The sequence below is a fragment of the Camelus ferus genome, chromosome 2, assembly GCF_009834535.1.
Source record: "Camelus ferus isolate YT-003-E chromosome 2, BCGSAC_Cfer_1.0, whole genome shotgun sequence".
In the NCBI taxonomy this organism is placed as follows: domain Eukaryota; kingdom Metazoa; phylum Chordata; class Mammalia; order Artiodactyla; family Camelidae; genus Camelus; species Camelus ferus.
The window spans coordinates 84,163,343-84,186,326 of record NC_045697.1 but is presented as its reverse complement, the minus strand read 5'-3'; the positions used below and the strand labels follow the sequence as shown (position 1 = coordinate 84,186,326).

The following is a 22,984-nucleotide window of genomic DNA, read 5'->3' as shown; positions in this document are numbered from 1 at the left end:
CTGGAAACCTCCTTGTCCCTAATTTACTTTTCCTCACATGTTACGTTGGTTTAATATAGTGTTATTTGAATATAGCATAGTATTTAAATATCTCAAAATGAGTACAAGAGTGAATGCAAAGTTGTATTACACTATGGGCTATTTTGAAATTATGATTACCCTTGGGAGCCCATTCTCATCCAGTCACTGTCACTGATGAATGCTATTAGACTGCATCACCCTTATATGCTTTATTAACAATATCTAGTAATTATGTATAATATGGGGCTACCAAACAATATTATTTTACTCTTTGCAAAAACTTTGGAAATATTAGGAAACTACTTATTTCCCCCCTCTCTGTTGTTCCCATTTGCTTTTACAAGAAGAAAAAAATAAATATATTAAAATAAATTTTTCTCAAGTAAAGGAGAAGTAGTAGAAGGTTAAGTTCTCTCTCTCTCTCTCTCTCTCTCACTCACACACACACACACACACACACACACAGGCACACACACTATATGTTACATTTACAAAAGTCTTGATTTAACACAGGGAGCTATATTTCCTAACTATATAGTATTGTGTTCGTTTTTATAGCGCTTGGTCTTTATACAATCAATAGGCATCTCTTTATAAGCAACCCAGATACACCAGTGTGTCTGTAGAACTGGAAGCAAGCTGCTCAGCAAGTGTGGGGTACTGAAAGCGCAAGGTACACAGATATGGCATCTCTAAAGCACTAATCTCAAAAACAAGCTGCAAGTATTCCATTATTTTCATTTTCCCGAATGTTTTACTGTTTATAATTTTCTACACTCTAATTTTTTTTTAATTATGTCATTGATTAGAATGGGCTTCCATCCTTTCCTTGCCACTCCCCAACCCCTCTTTAAATTCTGTGGTATATCTCATTTATGCAATATATGTAGTACTTACACAGTTAGTATTACTAATAATGTTAATAGTATTAGATGAAATACTAGTAGATGTATCACTAGTGTGTTAATAATAGATGTAGTACTGATACTATTACTATAGTAGTATGTGAAAACTAAAATGTTGATAATTAATAAGTACAATACCTTTAAAAGTACTAAAGAAGATCACTATTTTTTTAAAGTAAAAATTTTTAGGGGGTGCAGGGGGTAATTTAGGTTTATTCTTTTATTTATTTACTTTTTTAATGAGGGTACTGGGGATTGAACCCAGGATATCATGCACGCTAAGCATGAGCTTTACCACTGAGCTATACCCTCCCCTACCCACCTCCGAAGATCACTATTTAAATGTGGACTTTGTGGATTCTTTTGTAAATCAAAGAGTTACTCCTTAATTTATTAATTTTTAGATGAATGGTCACTAAGAAACCTATAAATTGAGTGGGTGTGGGACAATATCTGGAGATATTTTACTCTAAAATGAAAATTAAGTGATCAAAGAATGAATTATGAAACCATTAAAAATATATGTAAATCCCCATGGAAATTATAAAAAATAGTTAACAGTGAAAAATAAATGTCTATTGTGTAAACTATAATCATCATAGCAGATATTATTTGGCAGTATTTTTAGTAGCATAAGTTTTGGTTTGTGTATGTGTGGAGCCTTGGGCCATAAATCCCTAAATTACCTTTAATCTGGTTTAAAGCCTACACAATATAAATTGGAACGTGGAATTAGATAGTAATTCTCATAGTCCTACATGCGAATAATTTCTGAGATTCTTGAACAACATTGTCATTTGAAAGAACACATAACTAATATCAATCTTTGGATTAGAAATTATTATCAAAATAACATTTTAAAATGTGGGGGTAATCTTGATATTATAATGGTGATAGTTTCTGAATCATAGCCTTCATTTTTATACTAAAAAGGACCAAGGCTTGACATTAGTATTGTAAAAATGAGTCTTTGCCTATGCTAAGGAGATACCATATATTACTATTTAAAGTCTTTTCTTAAAAGAAAAAAAATTTTCTACCAGAGAATTCAGTTCTCTGTACTATGATAAAAAACCTTGGTATTACATGCCAACAGTGTCACTCAGGATAATTGAATTACCTGTTAAAGCTCCTATAATCAGGCAGTTCTGCCTTTCCTTCAGGCTTGAAAAACTTAGGGTATAAAGCTTCTAAAAGCTCCGGATCACTGCTAATGGCCTGTTCCCAGGGCGACTGATAATACTTAGGGACAGCTGTGGTGTTGAATCTTTCAGGAGGAATTTCCTTCAGTGGTCCAGAATATCCTTTGGAAAAATATTGCAAGAATAAGTAAAAACAGAGTGCTCCCTTAGAGTTACTAAACTCCACCTAACATTTTACTATGTCTAATTTTTCATGCAGGGGTAATTTATGAAGAAGGCATTCTTTTTATGATCTCTCAGAAAAGAGTAGTCTGAAAGTGTTAGACATTTTAAAAACCCCTTTAAACTTATGAAATTTCTGAAAGAATTTTACCAAATCATACAATTAGTTTCTTCCTTGACTATCTTAGTATATATTTGTTCACTGAAACTGTTTACTTGATTTTTAAAAACTATACCACTTACATTAATTTATTCTGGTTTTAGATACCACAATTAATGAATTAATTTAGAAATGTATATTGCCTACTGTGGTCTAGGCTCTGGGGAAACAGCAGTGAAGACAAAATCTCCTTCCTTTGGGAGCTGATTCTTTAGAGAAAATGTTCTTTATCTTAAATTGCTGAGAGGTCCAGTCTTCAAAATGATGAAGTAACTTGTTTCCACTGCCTTAGTTGGGCCCTGATCTTCTTATTCCCTGATGTGTCCATCCCTTGTTTACTTTGTTCCAGAGGATTTCTTACCAAACTTTTCTGCTTCCAGTCTCACCTCAATGTATTCTTCTCACATGAGCTAGAAATTTTCTGTAAGTGTCATTTAAAAATCACACAAATCCGTGGCATAAATGTGAAACTGTTTTCACATTCTTCAAGGCTTCAAAGGCACAGCTATTTACTCTCCAGCTATATTACCATACCACCTAGTTATGGCCCTCATATAATTCTCTCTTGCACAAATGTCAAAACCCTTTCCCAAGTGACCATTTCTACTTTTAGGTTTCCCTGATGCTCTTTTCCCTCTCTAAAATGTTTCCTATTTTCTTCTGTCAAACTATGGCTATCCTTTTTTTACACTAAAAATTTGTTTATCTTTTCTAAAGACTCTTTATAACTCCACCAATAAGATGTTATTTGTTTGCAGCAATATAATTTTCTTCTGATTCTCTTCAGAATCAAATCATAGTCTCTGGTAGATGGCTTCTTGCTTGCCACTTCAATGTTCAATGTTGGTATTCCTCAAAGCTCTTTTCTTACACTGTACAGTCTGCCTAGAAAATTCCATTTATGTTCATGGCTTTAATTGTAACCTAGATATTGATGATTCTAGGGTTTGTTTTTGATCTTCAAGCCCTTCTATTCAACCACCTATTATTTTTTTCCAAATGAATGTTCCCCGGGCACCCTTTATAACCTGTCTAGGTCTGTATACAGCCATTTTCTAATATATCCTGCTTCTTTTTCTATACTGGTCATCTTAGCAAATGCTATCACTATTCTCAGATGTCCACAACAGAAGCATTGTCCTAAATAATCCTTCATTTCCACAAAAAATCATTAAATATTACCAACTATACTTCTTAAGGATTTTTAAAATAGGGGCTCTCAACCTTGTGTTTCTGAATCACCTTGGGCACCTACTTAAAATGTTGGTAATGGGTTCTTCCCTCCAGAGACAGTAAGTCTCAGGTATGGCTTACAAATGTTATGCACATGATTTACAAACAGAACGTTGGGAACCCTTGCTCTAGCAAATTCCTTCTTCCTCATTACCATTATTACTTGCGTGGTTCAGGCCCTGCGCACTTCTTGTCTGGGCTTTCACAATAGCCTTCACACAAATCCTTTAGTTCTCAACCCTTCTTCCAGGCACCCTCCACATTGCCTGAGTGACCTTTTTAACTGGAAAACTTGATCAGGTGACTCACTTCCCTTACTCTGGGCTGGTGCTGTAAATGGCTCCTCGGGACAAAAATCAAAACTACTCAACGTGACACAAACGGCCCTACCCAACTGCCCAGTCTCATCTCCTACATTCACCTCTCACATTTTATGTTCCAGAGCCATGGATCTGCTTGAAGCTTCTTGTGCCCCTTTATGGCTCCTTACTTCTTCTATTTGTTCACTGTACCTGGAATGCTCTCTCTAACTCTTGTTGACTTCAACTTCCTATTTGAAGTCTTAGCTTGAGGTTATCTCTTCTATGTATCCATTCCTGGCTTTCCTAGGAAACCAGAATTAACCTTTTCCTGTGTCTTTCCTTTGTATAGCATACATAACTCCATTATCATAACTATCACATTTTATTTTCTGTCCCTTTTATAAAATTGATCAGAGGTCAGCCATATAAAAATTAGAAATTTAAAAATATTGCATTTTAAAAATTTTCTTGAAATCCCACCACCCAAAGATAAATTTTGTATATTTTCTCCCCAGTTTCTCTTCATCCATAAACATAATGATCACATAACTATAATTCTAATGCACAAGGAACTTTGTATTTTATTGCTAATCAGTTTTGTTTGAAATATTTTTTAAAGTTTCTGCATCATGTTCATGACCATTTTAAGGGTTTTATAATCATATGTCGACTGGAGGAACCATAATTGGTCTAATCTTTTCACATTTTTCTAGTATTCTGGGTTTTCCAATTTTTAATATAATTAACTAATAACTTTTTCTATTTTGATATACTGGGTTATTTACAGGAAAGAATGTGCATATGTTTAACCTCTCAGAATTATTACAATTCAGTAATTCGACATGTCAACATTTTTGCTTGACTTTTAAGTATGTCTTTAATATAAACTTTACATTCAAAGAATTTAAGTTGTCTTGTGGATACACAGTAGATCAGTCAATAACATTTTTTGTTGAATTAGAATAAGTTATAGTTTGCTTCCTGAATTTGTTGTACTTTTCAACTCATCAACCAAGAAGGAAGGATCCATTACTGTTGCTTCTTGACAAACTATGTGATAACCTACAAATTCCCCTTTTCTTAGTCTGTATTACATAGGTATGTCCTAATATTCAATAATTTAATATTTAGCTTTAAATAACTATATGAATTTATACTTTTAAAATTTCTCTTTATATATACATATATACACACAGATAGATATATTTTTATTATTTTCTTTATTTTATTATTTAGTAACTATTTTATTATTAGATTACTGACAGTAAATAAAATGCATAATATGATATTGAATTATGTATGCAGAGAGGAAATGAGACTACAAATATGGTGTGGACATTCATCCTGTTTCCCTATGTATGAATTCCTTGAGGATAGAGATGAATTTTCCTATTCCTTTTGCAATTTTCTTAGTTTATAATAATGATTATATAATAAAAATTTTAACTTAGTGATGAAAGTACTGGATTGTATCAACATAAACTTTTCTATATGTCTTCTCTTTCCTATTAAAAAAAACCCCTAACATTCCAAACATTAGAAAGCAAGAGGTTGCAGTACAGTGGTTGGCGCTAAAAGAATATATATAGTCTATTATGTGTTAAGGATATAAAAGTGGATAGGAAAAGAATTAATTTTAACTGAATACTTTATTATATGTTACAGGTGAAACTTGCATTATCATATTTTATTCTCACTATGACCCTGTTCAGTGTGATTTATTTTTCTTATTTTACAGACTGAGGAAACTGAGACTCAAAGAGATTTATTTTATTTCCCAACACAGTAGTAAAATGGGCAGGGATGGAAGGATCCAGTAGGTTGAACCAACATCTGTCTGATTCTAAAGCTTGTTTCTCCCCACCATGTGTTTAATGTTGTATGTGTAGAATATGTTGCCTGCTTTTCTGCTGTAGAAAAGCCGTTGGAAAGCTATTTGAGAAACTTATTACAACTTCACTTCAGAATTCTATGCATTCTAATTGTGCATTTGGTTTCCATTAATGTTATTTTATTATGTCCATTGATACTTTTTTCTCATTGTGTTCAGTAAGAATGTCCTAATAAATCCAAGCTCATCATTGACTAATATTCGACTTACTTTTTAAATAAGATTTCATATTATACAGTTGCTTTACTTTTATGTTTTCAAAAACCCTATTGTCATCTGAGAATTCTAGAATTACTTTCACTAAATTTACTATTTAACTTACAAAAATATGACAGGTGTTGCTAATTTCACTATATCTATATAAGTTTTTGAAAATTTTATAAATCTATTTTATACATTACTTGAGGAAAAACTTAAAGATCGTTTGCTTTGAGTTATTTTGAAAAGGTATTGTCTAAATAGATCAGATAATTTTTCTGATTTAATATTTCAAAATCGAACAATATTTCTAAATAACATTAACTGACTTGGATAAGGATTTGCTTCTCTTTTAAGATAATAAACAAATATACTGTCTTAAGGATTAAAGTCCTCTAAGGAAGCAGAAAATACAAAAGCAATCTCCACAAGGTCATTTCACATGAGGCATCTGTAAATTTGGTACCAGACCTGGATTTAATTCTTGATCAGTCAGTATTGGCTTATAGCTATTCATAATGTCAGGTTCTTAATTTGTAAAATGAGTATTATCATAAGTATATAATAATTATTAAATTAAAGAAGACATACATATCACTTGATAAATTGTATAGTTCTATACAAATAGGATTACAATATAATTACAAACAACTTAATTTTAATACAGTAGGTGATTGCCAATAACTACAATGGACCATCTGAAAGAACATAAGACTACTATAAATGTTTTACATGACTCTTCTAGGGCTAAATCTTTACATTTATCTTGAAAATGTATCTATATCTACAAAATAGATACATAATAAGAAAAACTGTATTATTTAGATACCATTTGCTAAAGGATCTAAATAACTTGAGTCATATATTTAAGTGCACAGCACCTTATTGTTCTGTCTGTGAGAGGATTACTTACCTGGTGCAATATTTTCAGGATTTGGTGGACTTCGTGGATCCGGGGTGTTGGGAGGAGTAAATGGGGCTTGCTGTGAACCACTTTCCAAGTTGCTTCCATCCATTTTCTCATTCTGCATAGCAATGTTGTACTGTATTTGACCAAAAGTAAACTCAGCTGAAAACTCAAAAAATATCAGATACACCAATAGGAGATATCATTTGTACAATGCTACATTTATATACTTAGAATTTAGAATTTAAATACAATGCCACTTCATTACTTCATGAGGTTTCAATAATTTATGTGGTAATTGGTTGAGCTATTGAGTGAGAAATTTTACTGTTACCAATCTAAGATCTCTTTTATGATGACAATCCACTAAACAATAATTAATTGAGCCTTATTGTGTGCCAGGCACTGTGTCCAGGGCTTTGTATCAATTATTTAATTTACTGTTAACGACATCCCCATAAAGTAAATCTATTTCATTTTTAAGCCTTTGTTAATTTAATATTATACAGCATACTCGCCAAACATTTGGCTTAGTCATTGTTACATTACTACTTTATTTATAGTTGAAATTAAATTATATTCTTTAGTATGTTTTGTTTCAAAATTTAATCTGAAATTCATATAGCAGTCATGTATAACCAAAAGAAAAAAATTGTACTTTAAGCTACATGGACTTATAGAAAGAAGAATTTGGGATTTCTAGAAAATAAAAAGCTTAAAAGAGCATTTGTCGTTAATGTTTTAGGTCAATTTGTTTTACTATTACAATTTAGGATTTACTCTATGGCAGTTTAGCACTTTAAAAACAGTCAATTTGCATTTTACTGGAGAAAAAGAGACATTGTAATAGGTTATAGCCTCAGAAGTATGGCTAGGGCTTATCTCTATAATAAGATATTATTTTGGTTATATATGGGAAATATGTATATATTTTAAAAAGAAGCCAATCTATTTAAGAAATATATAAGGTCAAATCATCTTGTAACTTCAGAAAGAAATTTATTGACGATCACGGCAAATAAAGACCAATTTTGACTTTTATTCTGTGACATAAGCAGAAAATATTTAAAACATTTTTCATTTTTTATTTATTTATAAGATGATTAGGTGAAGTAAAATTTTATAATTTAATACTTACTTAACTTTATAGAAATGTGAGGATAAAAGACTATTTTGTCCTAAAATCCAAATGCTTACCATAATTAAAGACCATAAATTAAGACCTCACCTAAAATTATGAAGAAAATAAAGTTTTCCCATTTTCAGGCTTCAGCTACCCACAGCCACTCTCCAGGGGGCTTTCCTATTCACCTTACTCTAGTCAGCACCCTGGTAAAGTTGCTGTGGAGATGAGTAGGGCAATCTGTGTTAGCAGTGGTAAACCAGCTTGTTCAAAGATGCAGGAAGGCATGAGAGAGGTAACATTTACTAGTTAAGTACAAGGTATTGATTACTGGGCATAAGCGTTTGCAGTTTATTCAATAGACATAAGAAACAGTTTCTAAAGATGAGTAATGCTGTACTCAGATACATCAGTCTGGTATTCAGTGTTTTCAGTTTAGCTATTATTTTAAGTGTTCAATTTAATGGACTAGATTAGTATCTTTTTTCACTTTTGAACCTACACCACCTCTTAGAAAAGAGAAATGTTTTTGCTGACATTAATTATAAATAAAAGACAGTTGAGATAAATATAGAAAGTTTAACTGTATCATGCATAAAGAATTACTTATTCTGAGTTACTGAAATGTATCCATGAAATGAATTTCACCTAAACTTACAAATCATTCTACCTACATTAATTTAAGAATTGTAATATTGACCTCCTTTATAGTATTTTACCCAGGGATTAATGATGAACAGGAAAATCAACTCTTTCCAACTAGTCATTAATTATCAGGAGACACCCAGTACCTCTTTTGTCATTGTTAAGTATACAAACAGAGCCTTATGATAGTTGGTTAGTGACTTATTTTAGTTATGACATGAGCCTTAAATTATAGAGTTCCCTCATGTGTAATTCCCTTCTGGAAAAGTTGGAAAGACAAGTGAAATGTATTTCTTTCTATTTCAGTTAAATTGACCATAAATAAAATAAAACTAGAGCACTATCTTATAGATTACAAACATGTAAGTTATAAGCATGTGTTTATATATATTTCATAATTTTTGTTGCAATATCAATAGAAATAAAAGGGTTTAGAAAAGAAGTGTTCTATATTTTGTGCCAAATGTAAAGTAGAAGTTGGTTTTTTTTTTTTTTTTTAACAAAATAGATATTCAGAATCTCAGTATATTTAGTTTGGTCTTAATTCACAACTACTTTTTATAGTATACCTCCCCTTTTCCCAGTATTATTTAAGATTTCTAAGGATTTCAAAAAGTCCCTAGTTACTAAAAACATAAGTAGTCTTAACTATAAAATGTGGATTGTTTTGATTAGTATCCTTTTGTAATGATTTATAGAAGAGAGTTTAATTATGATGAATCAATCTTCTATTTTGTTTTCCCTCATATGTTTATTTCCTTCATTACTCTGCCTCTTTTTTTTCCTATTCATGTATGAAGCTGATCAGTTCATGAATTAGGGCTTCAAAAGTGGCATGTATAACAAGCATATTTCCTATATTTTTTAAGTCATAGCAAGGTTTGTGTGGCCTGAATTTGCCTGTTTCTCAGCAATAGATTAAGCTCAAAGCTGTGCTTATTTTTTTAAATGATTCTTAATATTTAAACAAATGGCACTGATTACCAGGGAGTTGGTTTATATTTTCATCTAATGAGGTCCTAACATTATAATAAAATAAGAAATGCATAAATATACACTAAATAATTATTTTGACAGTATCTATAGCTCAAGGGAAGCAGTAAAAGTAAAAGCTCATTTCAGAAAATGAGGTCAATAAATTAATTTGATATAAATCATATAAATATGATTCAAGAACTAGATTATAAGCAAATAGTTTTTATCTTTCAATATTATTTTGTCTCTCTATCACTAGACAAAGGCTGTATCTATTTATCTTTGAAGTCCCAGCATATTTTCTAGAACATAGTAGGTATTTAATAAATATTTGCCAAAAGTATAAATAAATGAATGGAAATAAACCTGAACCTAATATTATTTTTTAAATTCTTATCATATTAACAATGCTTGCTCCAAGTTACAGTTTAATGCCTTGATAAAACAAATGGTGTCATCATATGATGTAGCTCACTGTCTTCCTCCTACTTTATTTTACACGTCATTTTTAGAATTAAGATCAGAGAACATAGATCTTTAAAGTTATAAGTCGCATTTGAGAAACTGGAAAACATTTGAGTCAACCTCTTATTTCATAAATGAGAAAACAGGTTCAGAAGGGCAAAAAAACTTTTAAATTGCCTCCAATTTGCACAGCTTGTTGGAGAGCCAGGACTGAACACTGGTCTTCTGGTTCCTAGGCCAGAGTGTCCTTTAATTACACCACGACAAGTGTCAGTGCCAAGAACTCTGGAATTCTGAGAGCTGAGTTTCAGTCTACTTTATTTTGCCATTGCTTTCGTTAAATTAATATATGTAAATATAAGTTATGAAAACTGGATTTATTCATTTATTTAGATGCCTAAACTTGTAGGTAACTTTTCAAAGAATTTTCATTAAGCCACCTTATTTTATGCTATTCCTTAAAGCTGCTTCTCTGTTGTTATTATTAATGGAATATGATTATATTGTTAGACTCTGTCAGATGAAGTAAGGATTATTTCAGGCTCATAGTGTATTAACTGTAGACATTTTCTGATAAGAGGATACTAAGCATAATTATAGGATAACATAACATTGTATTTATCCATGACTGCAAGTGAAAATCATCCCTCATAAATGTAAATACTGTAGTTGAGTAAAACTTGATGTCTAACTGAATTCATAATTATAACCACATTCAATCTGTGGATGTTGAAGGGTGCTCAACAATGTGAAAAAGAAACCTGTTTAATTTAAGATGTCCTCCAACCGTTTACTGTTAACCAGAATCAAAACAAGGGAAATAGAAATTTCAGGAATGAATAACATTTTAGTGTTTGTGGGTGTGGATGTTACTTCTGTCATATGTTTCAGTAATATGATAAAAGATCAGTGAAACTAGTCTGTTTGCTGTAAAGTATTTAGCTGTGCATTCAAAACAATGTTCTAATGATGGCAGCTGGCTACATTTCAGGTTTAAATTCATACGTAAACTTACAGACTTTTCATAGCTATAGGAAGTAACCCTCAGGATATAAAACTTATATTTGTTGTAGTCTTCACCATCTCTTCAAATTTAAAACCAATGCACTATTCCTTTTTGATTCTTTATGGCTGGTATTTTATTTTTAAGGCCATTTTCCCAGAGCTGGTTGTTTTTCTACTATGAACTTCTTCCTCTAAAATCTCTCTAAATGATAGTTTAAAAGAACATGGTATTAATGCAATATGTAAACTATAATTTAATTAATTAATTTGTTTTTAAACTTTTGGTTGAGGAAAACTTTTGTCCAAAGAGTTTTCTTCACATTGGTTTTGTTGTTAATACGTACCAGACTTCCCTACACAAATATGGAATTAATGCTTTGAGAGGAGATCAACTGTGTCTGTAGTTCCCAGGCACATTTCAGTGCCAGAATATGTTCAGCCAATAAAATGCTTATACTTACTTTATGGAGCACTGTGTGCTTTGGAAGTGTTTCCATCCCAAACATTTAACTAGTGGTGATAAGGCCATGGAAACTTTTAGTACCACCAATCTTCACTCCCTCTCCCTCCTCTTAGCAGAACAGACCAGTTGTTCAGTAAAATGTCTCTATTGAACTAAAAAGATACTCATATCATGCATAATATTTCTTTTGTTTATCCACCTATTTATTACTTTCATGAAAAAAAAAAAGTCTAGCAGGATCAATAGAAAGAAAATGTGTAGACTTATTTGGGAACCTAGTAATACATTTAAATTTAGAAATGCTGCCCATTTATTTAGATACCATATGATCAAGGTATACCTACATTTATTTGTGCTTTAGATTCATACTGGAGATTTTCAAATGTATATTTATCAGATCTTCTTTGTCGCATCTTAAATAGTCTGGCACCACGGTTACTGAGATGGGATAATTCTTCCAACATGATGTCTCTGGGGATGCTGACTTTTTTGCCCAGATCCATGCCATCCACATCTGTAAAATAATATTCATGTGCATAAAAACCCCAAGGTAAGCATTTTTAAATGCTCTGTTAAGTTCCATTATTTATTGCCTGCTATATGCTAGCATGGTGACTAAGATATAGGCTCTTTACCAAGGCTGCCTTGGGTTGAATACTGGCTCTATTACTTTCTAACTATATGATTATAGACATGTTACTTATTTTTTCTAAACCTCAAATTCCTTATCTCTAAAGTGGGGCAAATAATAATAATACTGCATAGGGTTAATATGAGGATTAAATAAGATGTTTCATATCAAACACCTAGTATTGTATTTGGCACATAGAAAGAGTGAATCAAAGTTAGCTAATAACACTTAGTTTAGTCTTTCCTTATATAGTGAGTTTTCAAACAGCACTGTTCATAGTTCTCTTCAAAAGCTCTGTTTGACTCCCCCACATTTTTATGTATCAGTTTGAGCTGTCTCTATTACAAGAATGCCTGCCATTCAGCCCGTGTCGCCTATTTCTCTGTCTCTGTCAGAATACTATTCATTCTGCATCAGGCACCAAGGAGCCTAACATAAAGTAGGTAGGTGATAAGTATTGAATGAACAAATTTTTCTCAATCCAGATTAAGTTCTATTTCATCAATCCCTTCTCTGAAATCTCTGATATTCATAATTATTCATGCCTTTTCTGTATTTCCAAAGCACTGAATCACAATAACTTGATTCCATTTTACATATTTTATGGTTTACATTTTCTTCATTTTAGTTGTTTTGTGCCCCCATGCCTTAAATATAGGAGATGTTCAGTAAACAACTATTATTTTCTATATCTAGTACTGAAGGACTTTTCTAAAATCCAAAAGAAATAAAACTCCTCCACTTGCTCTTTTAATCAGAAATATTTTTCTGTGTAACCCACAGAGTTCTTTTACCACTATGGACTGCTGTGAAATGCACAGGAAGAAAAATTGGGCCATTTGTAAAATAAATAATTAGTCTGTTGATTGGGACAACATTTTTTGATGAAGTGACAAGTTAACCCTAATAATTAGGCTTTTGGAGGTGTTTAGGGATAAAACAATAAAATTATTTATAAATATTTTCCCCATTTTACTTTGGAAAAGAAATCAACTTGTTTTTATATTTTGATGTTACATGGAGAGAAGCTCTACTAATTATAAAAATGATAATATTAAAACTTCTGCTTCTGGGAAGATAGAACAGATCTACTTTTCCCTATATCTCTACTAAGTAAAACTAAAAATCCTGGAAATTATGTAGAAAATAAGCAAAAACACTCTGAAAGTTGCAGAGAAGAAGACAGACCAGCTTGGGACCTCAGGACCCAAGAACAACATGGTGGTGAGTTCTCTGGGATTTTTTACCCCCATATATCCCAGACTTGGAGCTGAACATGCTAGCAACCCAGACACATCAATGGATACAGCCAAAAACTTACAATAAGATTGTTTTCACTAGCTGAGACCAGGGAAAGAGCAGCCTAGAAAGACAGAAAACTTTTAGACAATAGTGACTCTATTTCAGCCAAATATCACAGCAAAAACTTTGGCTTCACCCATATCAACAAAGTGCAGGTGGGAAGCCCAGAATTTTGCCCTTGCAAGGCTATAATGAGGTGCCCCAATGCCCCCACAAGGGTGGTATCAGAGAGGCCAAGGAGGAAGCTGAACTTTCATCCCTGTCATACAGTAACAACCCTCCATCCTTGCAATGCTGGTGGAAACCAGGTAGGAATTCTGAACTCCTACCTACTCCTAGCGGTAACTAAGTGGGCCCCCTCAAGTTTCAGTGAGGATCAGGTGGGGAACCTGAACTCCTATCTTCTTCCACCTTGCAGTGAAGAGGTGGCACTCTCCTCCTCCTGCTGAAGCAGCATCATACTAGGATACATAAAACAGAGGGCTTCAACAAGAGCAAGAGTCTTGGAACATAATATGAAAATGTGCAGGCTCAAATAAAAAAAAAAAATCATTTGTCATACCAAGAATCAGGAAGATCTCAAACTGAGTGAAAAAAGAAAGATACTAATGTGAGATATTAAAATTATATGACAAAGATTTTAAAGCAGCCATGATGAAAATGCTTCAAAGAGCAATTACAAAGTTTCTGGAAACAAATTTTTAAAAAATAGAAAATTTTAGCAAGGAAATAGAAAGTCATGGCAGAGGAATAAAACTTGTAAAGAACCAAATGGAAACTTTAGAAATGAAAAATAAAATACCCCAAATAAAATGTTCAGTGGATGGAGTCAATAGCAGAATGGAGGGGAGAAAGGAAAGAATCAATGAACTGAGAGAAAGAAAAATGACATTACCCAATGAGAACAACAGAGGAAAAAATGGACTAAAATAATAATAATAATAAACAAAGCCTTAGGGATTAGTGGGACCAGAGCAAAAGAAATAGCATTTTTGTCTTTGAAACCCCAGAAGGAGAGGAGAAGGAGTGTGGGCCTGGAAAAGTACTCAAAGAAATGATGGCCTAGAACTTCCCAAATTTGGCAAGAGACATAAACCTATGGATTCAAGAAGCTAACAGTATTCTATGAAAGGTAAAGCTATAGAGCTCTACAATAAGAGATATTATAAACTTCTAAAAGCTAAATATAAAGGAAAAATCTTGAAAGTAGCCAGAGAAAAATGACAACTTACCTATAGGGAGAAAAAAATGAGAATGACAGTGGATTTCTCATCAGAAACCATGAAGACCAGAAGGAAGTGGCACAAAAATGCTGAAAGAAAAGAAATGTCAACCTAGAATCTGATACCCAGTGAAAATATTCTTTAGATATAAAGGGAAAGTAGAGATATCTTCAGATGAAGGAAAGATAGAAGATTTGTTGCCTGGAGATCTACCCTAAAAGAATGGTTCATGTTGTTATAACAAAATACCAAAGACTGGTTGCTTATAAACAGCAAATATATTTCTCATATGTCTGGAGTCTGGAAGCCTGGGATCTGGGTGCCAGCATAGTTGGTTCAGTTGAAGTCATTCTTCTGAATTGCAGACTGCTGACTTCTCACTGTGTTCTCACATTCTAGAAGGGACATATGAGCTTCTTTTATAAGGGAATTCATATCATTCATGAGGACCCCACCCTCATGATCTAATTACCTCCCAAAGGCTCCATCTCCTAATACTGTCATGGGCATTAGGATTTCAATATATGAATTCCGAGAGGACACAAACATTCAGACCATAGCAAATAACTAAATGAAGTTCTTTAAATGGAAGGTAAACAATAAAATAAGGACCCTTAGAACATCAAGAACAAAGAAAGATAACAATAAGAAAAAAATGTAGGTAGATAGAATAAGCTTCCTTTCTCCCTTGAGTTTTCTCAATTATGTTTGACAGCAGAAGAAAAACATTATAAAAACTCTCTGATATAATTATAAATGTATGTAGAAAGTAGTTAAAACAATTATATTATAAACAAGGGAGGATATGAAGGGACATGAAGTTAAGTAAGGTTTCTATACTTCTCTTGAACTGATAAAATGATAACATCAGTAGACTTTGATAAGTTAAGCATATATAATGTAATATTTAGAACAATGACAGAAACTGCAGAAATACTCAAAAAACTATAGATAAATAAAAATGGAATTCTAAAAAATACATAAGTAATCCCACAGGAAACTAGGAAAAAGACAACAAATAAAAACAAAAGACAACAAAAAGAAAAAAAAAAGAGACTTAAACTCTATTACATCAATAATTACATTAAATATAAATGTTCTAAATATACTAGTTAAAGGATAGGGACTAGCAGATTGGATTAAAAACATGACTGAAATATATGCTATCTAGAAGAAACTCACTTCAAATAAGTACCTTGAACAATATAGGCAAGTTGAAAGTAACAGGATGGAAATATATATATCAAACAAATGTTAATCAATGGAAAGCAGGAGTGGATGTATTAATATATTAAAGTAAACTTCAGAGCAAAAAAATTATCAGAGACAGTAGACATTGTATAATGATTAAAGTGTGAATTCATCAAGAAGATGTAGAAATCGTAAATGTTGTATGCACCAAAAAACAGAACTGTAAATGGAGCAAAAATTAGTAGAACTAAAAAGAGAAATAGATAAATCCATAATTATAGTTGGAGACTTTAACATCTCCCTCTCAACAAGTGATAGAACAACAGATAATCAGCAAGGATATAAAAGAACTCAACAACACCATCAACCAGTAGGCTATAATCAATATTTATAAAGTGTTCTACTGAACAACAGAATACATTCTTTCCAAGTGCACATAGAGTATATACCAAGATAGACTATATACTTGACCATAAAATAAGCCTCAACAAATTTAAAAGAATCAAAATTATGGAGTATGATCTCTAATCACAATGAAATCACACTAGAAATCAGTAACAAAAAGTTTCCAGGAGAATCTCCAAACATTTGGAAACTAAAAAACACACTTCTGAACAATCCATGGGTCACAGAAGTCTTAAGGGAAATTAAAAATTCATTGAACTGAGTGAAAATAAAAATAGAGCATATCATTTATGAGGCACAAATAATGCCCCGTTTATAACACTAAATGCATATATTTAAAAAGAGATAAAAGTCTCAAATTATAATCTAAGCTTTCACCTCAAAAACCTAGAAAAATAAGACCAAAACAAGCCCAAGGCAAGCAGAAGGGAGAAAATAAAGATAAGAGCAGAATTAAAAACAGAAAAACAATAGAGAAAATCAGTTGAGCACAGAATTGGCTTTTGAAAAGATCAATAAAATTCATAAACCTCTAGCTAGACTAACACAGAAAAAATATAGAAAATGCAAATTACCAATACCAGAAACAAAACAGAGAATATCACTACAGACACTGCAGATAACAAATGGATAAGAAGAGACTACTATGAACAACTCTACATATAAATTCACATACATTTGAAAACGGAAAAAATGACCAACTCTTTGAAAAGCACCAAGTACCACATCTCACCCAACATGAATTAGATAATCTGAGTAATCCTATAAGGATTTATATTTTAAAAATCTCCAAAAAAAGGTATCTCAGACCTAGATGGTTTTGTTGGAGAATTCTACCAAACATTTAAAGAAGAATCAACACCAATGCTACATAATTTCTTCCTAAAAGTAGAAGATCAAGGAGCACTTCTCAATTCATTTATTAAGTAATATTACCTTGATACCAAAACCAAAGACAACACACAAAAAAGAAACCTACAGCACAGTATCCCTCATGCTTTTAGAAGCAAAAATCCTTAACAAAATACTAGTAAATAGAATTCAACTATATTGTATATTATAAAAAGAATTCTATGCCATGAGTAAGTGGAGTTTATTCCAGGATTACAAGATTGGTTCAATATTCAAAAATCAATGTATTCCACCATATTAAAAGGCTAAGGAAGAAAAATCGTATGATCATACCTTTGGGTTCTAGGACTGGACAAAATGTTGTTAAACTTGACACTGAAAACAGTCCATAAATAGAAAAGTTGATAAATTGCACTTCATCAAAATTAAACACTTTTGCTCCGAGAGAGACTGTATTAAAAGGATAAAAAGACAAGCTACAGAGTAGGAAACAATATTTGCAAACTAAATATTTGACAACAGGCTAGAATGTGTAAAGAACTATTAAAACTCACCAGTAAAAAAGCAAACTATCCAATTATAATATGAGCAAAAGACATGAAGAGACATCTTATTGAAGAAGACATACAGCTGGCAAATAAGCATAGGAAAAGATGTTCAACATCATTAATCATTTGGGAGATGCAAATTAAAACCACAATGGGATATCACTATACACATATCAGAATGACTAAAATGAAAAATAGGGACAGCACCTAATGTTGGAGAGGATGTGGAGCACCCAGCAATTTTTTACACTGCAGCTGGAAATGTAAAATGGTACAACCACTCTAGAAAATAATTTAGTAGGTTCTGTTAAAAACTGAAGGTAGAACTACTAGTAATACTGGGCATTTATCCCTGTGAAACGAAAGCTTATATTCACAGAAAAACCTATACACAAATGTTCACAGCAGTTTTATTCTTAATAATAATTAATAAAGAAACAACTCAGATGTACTTTAATGAGTAAGTAAATGGTTAAAAATATTGTGGTCCATTCATAGCATGGTACCCCTCAATAAAAAACAAACTATTGCAACACACAACACCTGGATCTATCTCCAGAGAATCAGACTGAGTGAAAAAAGCCAGTCCCTAAATGTTATATACTGTATGATTCCATTTTATAGCACCTTAAAGTAAAATATATATGGGAATGGGGGGCAATTAGTGATTAGCAGGAGTCTCTTGACTGCATCAGTGTCAATATTCTGGGTGTGATATTGTACTATGGTTTTGCAAGATGTTACTATTAGAGGAACTGATACATGGGATTGCTCTGTATTCTTTCTTACAGCTGCATGTAAACTAAATTTATCTCAAAATTAGAAATTTAATTAAGAGCTATCAAGCCATGAAAATACCTGAATGGTCCTTAAATGTATATTGCTAAGTGAAAGAAGCCAGTCTGTAATAGCTGCATACTGTATGACTCCAAGTATATGACGTTCTGGAAAAGACAAAACTTCGGAAGACATTAAAATAATCAGTGGTTGCCAAGGGCTTGTAGGGAGGGAGTAGGGATGAAGAGGTTGATCACAGGGGAATTTCCGGCAATGAGACTACTCTGTATGATACTATAATGGCAGATACATGACAGTGTACATTCATGAAAACCCACAGAATAGTACAACACAGTGTGAATCCAAATGTAAGCTATAGACTTTAGTTAATAATAGTATATCAATATTGGTTCATCAATCATAATAAGTATATCATACTAATGCAAAATGTTAATAATAGGGAAAACTGTATTGGGAGGAGAAGGGATATATAGGAACACTCTATGCTTTCTGCTCAATTTTTCCATGAGCTAAACTGCTCTAAAAAAAAGTATTATTTTTAAAATGTTTGATTTAAAAAATATCATGGCCCTTCCTACAAAATGCAGAGTGGTCTTGTCTGCTCGCTAAGATGAAAAAAAAAAATTTCTGTGCTTTACAGTCCTCTGGGATGGAAGAAGTAGCTTATGGAAGAGGAATGAAGGCACATTGCAGAGTAGATGAGGGTATTTTACAGTTTCCTGGGATTTGTTTGCCAGCTCTGCTGAGTTCTACAGGGAATATTCACTTTTGTTTATTTGCAAGCGTTTGGAATCTCTGCTACTGTGTGCTTGGGACATGGAAGGAGGAGCTGGGTTGTTTTTCAGTGTGCCTGTGAATATATTTCTCAGTATTATAGAAAGTGTGACAGGAGTGAACTATGTCAACTAGAAAAGGGAATAGCATATTATTACATTAATTTTTCTAAGTTCTGAATTCCAAGCTATGGCATAAGTTTAATTCGGGAGCCCCAAGACAAAAATTTGAGAAAATGTTTTTAGTCTCGTTTTCCTCTTCCTAATGGCCACCAATATTAGTTGATTCCACCAACGTTTCGGAAATAACCACATGGCTTAAGTGAGTTCCATCCCTTTGGCCCCTTGATTTACAGTAGTCCTCTAAGGTGTATTTGACAGGAATTAATTACCTTTGTGATTGATACAGGAACAGGTGTGTGACCTGACCTAGGCCAATAAGAGTGAATATTAGGACTTTTCTTTGTGTATGTTGTGCCGAAGATGCTTTCTCTTCCTGCTGCATGTAAGAACAGATTTATATTGCCCAGGAAACTGTTGGCATGTACTTGGTAGAATGATACAGCCAGACGTGGGATGACACTTACCTCAAGGAAATCAGAGCATTGGCAGAGAAAGAAACCCTGTCCTTAATGACATACTTGAGATGGCAGATGAAGCCTTACTGAATCACCTCTGAATTTTTCAGTTATGTGAGCCAGTGAATTCCCTTTGTTCTTTAAGCTAGTTGGTTTCTGATTTTCTGCTATTTTCAACTAAAAGCATGCTAACTGATATGATTATTCTCTTCAGATCTTCATCTCACTGATGTAGGTCCAAAAAGTCTATTAAGATTGGAGTCACAAGGAAGGGTAAGGAAAGATAGCCCAGAAGCCCAGTAGCGGGGGTTTGAAAGGGGAAAGGAGAAAGAGATCAGAAGTATAAAAAATGGATATGCCTCTGGCCACAGACTCATTGGGGTCATAAGAAACATTCAGTCCTTTTTAGCAAATCACTGTAATCATCACTTAGGCTGCTTCAAGGAATAAATGCGCAACAGGAGCCATGAAGAACTTACCTTCCCTCAATAATCAGCTGGTACAATCCATTATTGCTAGTAAATTTATACCACAAGAGAGAAGAAATAAGAGACAAAATGAAAGAGGAGAAGGCAAAGAAAATAACTGACCAACTCTCAACCTCTTTTCTTAGTCTTCATACTTCCCCTTCCTTTAAGCCTAAATTTTCTCCCTCTTACTCTCTAAGTAACTAACTAAATTGGCTTTGAGTGATCATCTAAAGGTATTGTGGGTCTCTGGGGCCAGAAGCCCTGCATGAGAAATCTAGTGGTGTCTGGAGCAGTCTTGTACTGGCTCACAAGAGTTGATTGATAAATTTTCAGGAAGTCTGTGAGCCAGTAGTTAAATTCTGTGAACATGACCATTATTAAAATTAAATTATGTAAATGCAATAACTAGATAAGTTTTATTAAAAACAAAGCAATAAATACTCCAAAAATATCACTAAGTGTTATATTCCTTTGGCTATTATCTATGTTCTTGATGTTTTCTTATATCTATTGTATCTGTGTAGTGAAAATACAATATATTTTTAAAAGTAATTTATTTTTATTGAAGTATAGTCAGCTTATAATGTGTCAATTTCTGGTAATACATAATGTTCTGGTAAACAGCATAATGTTTCAGTCATACATATATTCCTTTTCATATTCTTTTTCATTATAGGTTGCTGTAGGATAGTACTATATAATTTTGTATTACTACACATCTATTCCCAGCTCTGCATTCAGTGCTTCCTTAATAGTAGCTTGAAATTGGCCATGGCAGGAGTATTTATAACGCAAAAATTGGCAAACTCTACAAACCAAGGCATTTCCTCCCACAAAGAACCAGTTAAATATTTACAAGCATACTAAGAGACATGTTAAGTCAACATATTTTTCATAAACAAACAAACAATAAAAGACATAAACTAAATTCTCCAAGGTTTCCTTCTCTTTCCTTCCAGTAGTAAAGTTTATGATGTAATTGGAGCTGGAGTCCCGGATTATCTGTGAGTTAGGAAATCTAATGTATGAACACTTTCACTACTTAAACTTTCAGGGTGAAAAATGCTGTCAACTGAGCACACAGAATCCAAGTTCAGCTGTCCCCTGCTCTTTATTGCAAACTCTGTGCAGGGTCTTAAGAGTATGTTTAATCTGGATGCCTGATAAATGATATAACTTATTCAGGGTACATATCCTTGCCCTGATGGATTAGAAGGTTGTCTTTGTGGCATTAGATCATCTATTGAAAATAATATTGCTAGGCATACTTTCCTGTTGATGTCATTTATGGTGATCCAGAATTTTCCATTTATTCTTTAAAGATTTTATAGGCCTTAATCTATTATAGTTTGCTACTATTTTAGGGAAATCAGTGATTATTTCTGAATAGTTAAATACCTAATAACAAAAAAATTAACATGTAACTTTACAGTCTTGACCATAATTAATTTCCACAAAACCCCCCACATTTTTCAATCTGCTAGAAATATTAAATAATTATTACCAATATTTGTTCTCAGTAGTGTCCTCAAATGTGCCTTATTTTTGTCTCTAAGATTTAAACTCATATTAAAAAGTTCAATTTAAAAAAAGATAAAATTTTTTTAAAAGTTCAAGTTTCTTATTATGGGATGTACTTTCCTTCCATTTTTCATACTGTGGAGCCACAATCCTTAGTACTGAGAACCAAATAGAAAATTGCATTTTAGTGGGAGAATATCAGTGATCTTCGAAAATGTGATCAATTCCTTTCTCAAACCTTACTTCAAATATTTAATCTTATGAGCAGACACTGGACCTAAATTTCTCTAAAAGGAAGCATTCTTCTTTTCACATTTATTTCATAGGTTAACACTGAAACGTAGTCAACAGGGATTTGTGTGCATGTAGGTAGTTCTGTATTTTTAATTTGAAATTCTGGTCCTGTCAAAGTTACGTATTTAGTTAGGTCAGTGAATCCAATTCATAGTTTGTAAAAATATTCACAAATAATTGTAGTACGACAAAAGATTTTTTTAAAACAGTTTCCCTGTGATTCAATGGCAGCTGCAATTCTGTTAAGAATGGGCAAAACCACAGGAAGGGAGTTAACTGAAAATGATTTTCTTTAGGGTGGTCGTATCAATTTACCAAGAGATTTTTCTCTGCACTTACACAGGACTCTTCTGCCTGTTCACAGATAGTTGGCCAATGTGGATTGAATAATAGTTCATAAATATATATTATAGCATACTGTAACATACATATATACATATTATATGAAAGTTAATAGTCCAGACTGTGACTTTGAATAATGCTTGAAAAGACTACATTCGATTAAAAGTTTATTAATAAATTTTAATAATTTTCTCTACATTAAAAAGTTGATTTTGGAACCCATATGGGATTCTTTATTTTTCTATTTCATATCTCCTTGCCTTGATTTGATTTTTAAGATGCAGTTCTCAGAAATTTACTGTTAATTATAATACTATCATTTAATAAGTGTGTAAATCTATAAACATTGTAAAAATGACATTACCAATGCATTTTATTTAATTATGCAAATTGAATTAC

General features: G+C 32.5%; 1 protein-coding gene and 1 long non-coding RNA gene across 9 annotated transcripts in view; one reads left to right on the top strand and one right to left on the bottom strand.

Annotated features, from left to right (window-relative positions):
- LOC106729726 overlaps positions 1-22,984 on the top strand; it is a 280,510-nt gene that overhangs the window by 21,205 nt on the left and 236,321 nt on the right. The window lies entirely within an intron of this gene.
- The window catches only part of MYOZ2 (myozenin 2), a 32,830-nt gene that overhangs the window by 4,894 nt on the left and 4,952 nt on the right, over positions 1-22,984 (bottom strand). Inside the window, exons 3-6 of one of the 3 annotated variants that reach the window (XM_032462578.1) lie at positions 17,595-17,636; positions 12,002-12,171; positions 6,988-7,117; positions 2,047-2,230 (exon numbers count right to left, since the gene is read on the bottom strand). In XM_032462578.1, the coding sequence (XP_032318469.1) occupies positions 2,047-2,230; positions 6,988-7,117; positions 12,002-12,171; positions 17,595-17,636 (526 nt within the window). Of the gene's footprint in view, positions 1-2,046; positions 2,231-6,987; positions 7,118-12,001; positions 12,172-13,609; positions 13,631-17,594; positions 17,637-22,984 lie in introns of those variants that run through there. The other 2 variants (XM_032462580.1, XM_006185515.3) reach the window with 2 other exon arrangements.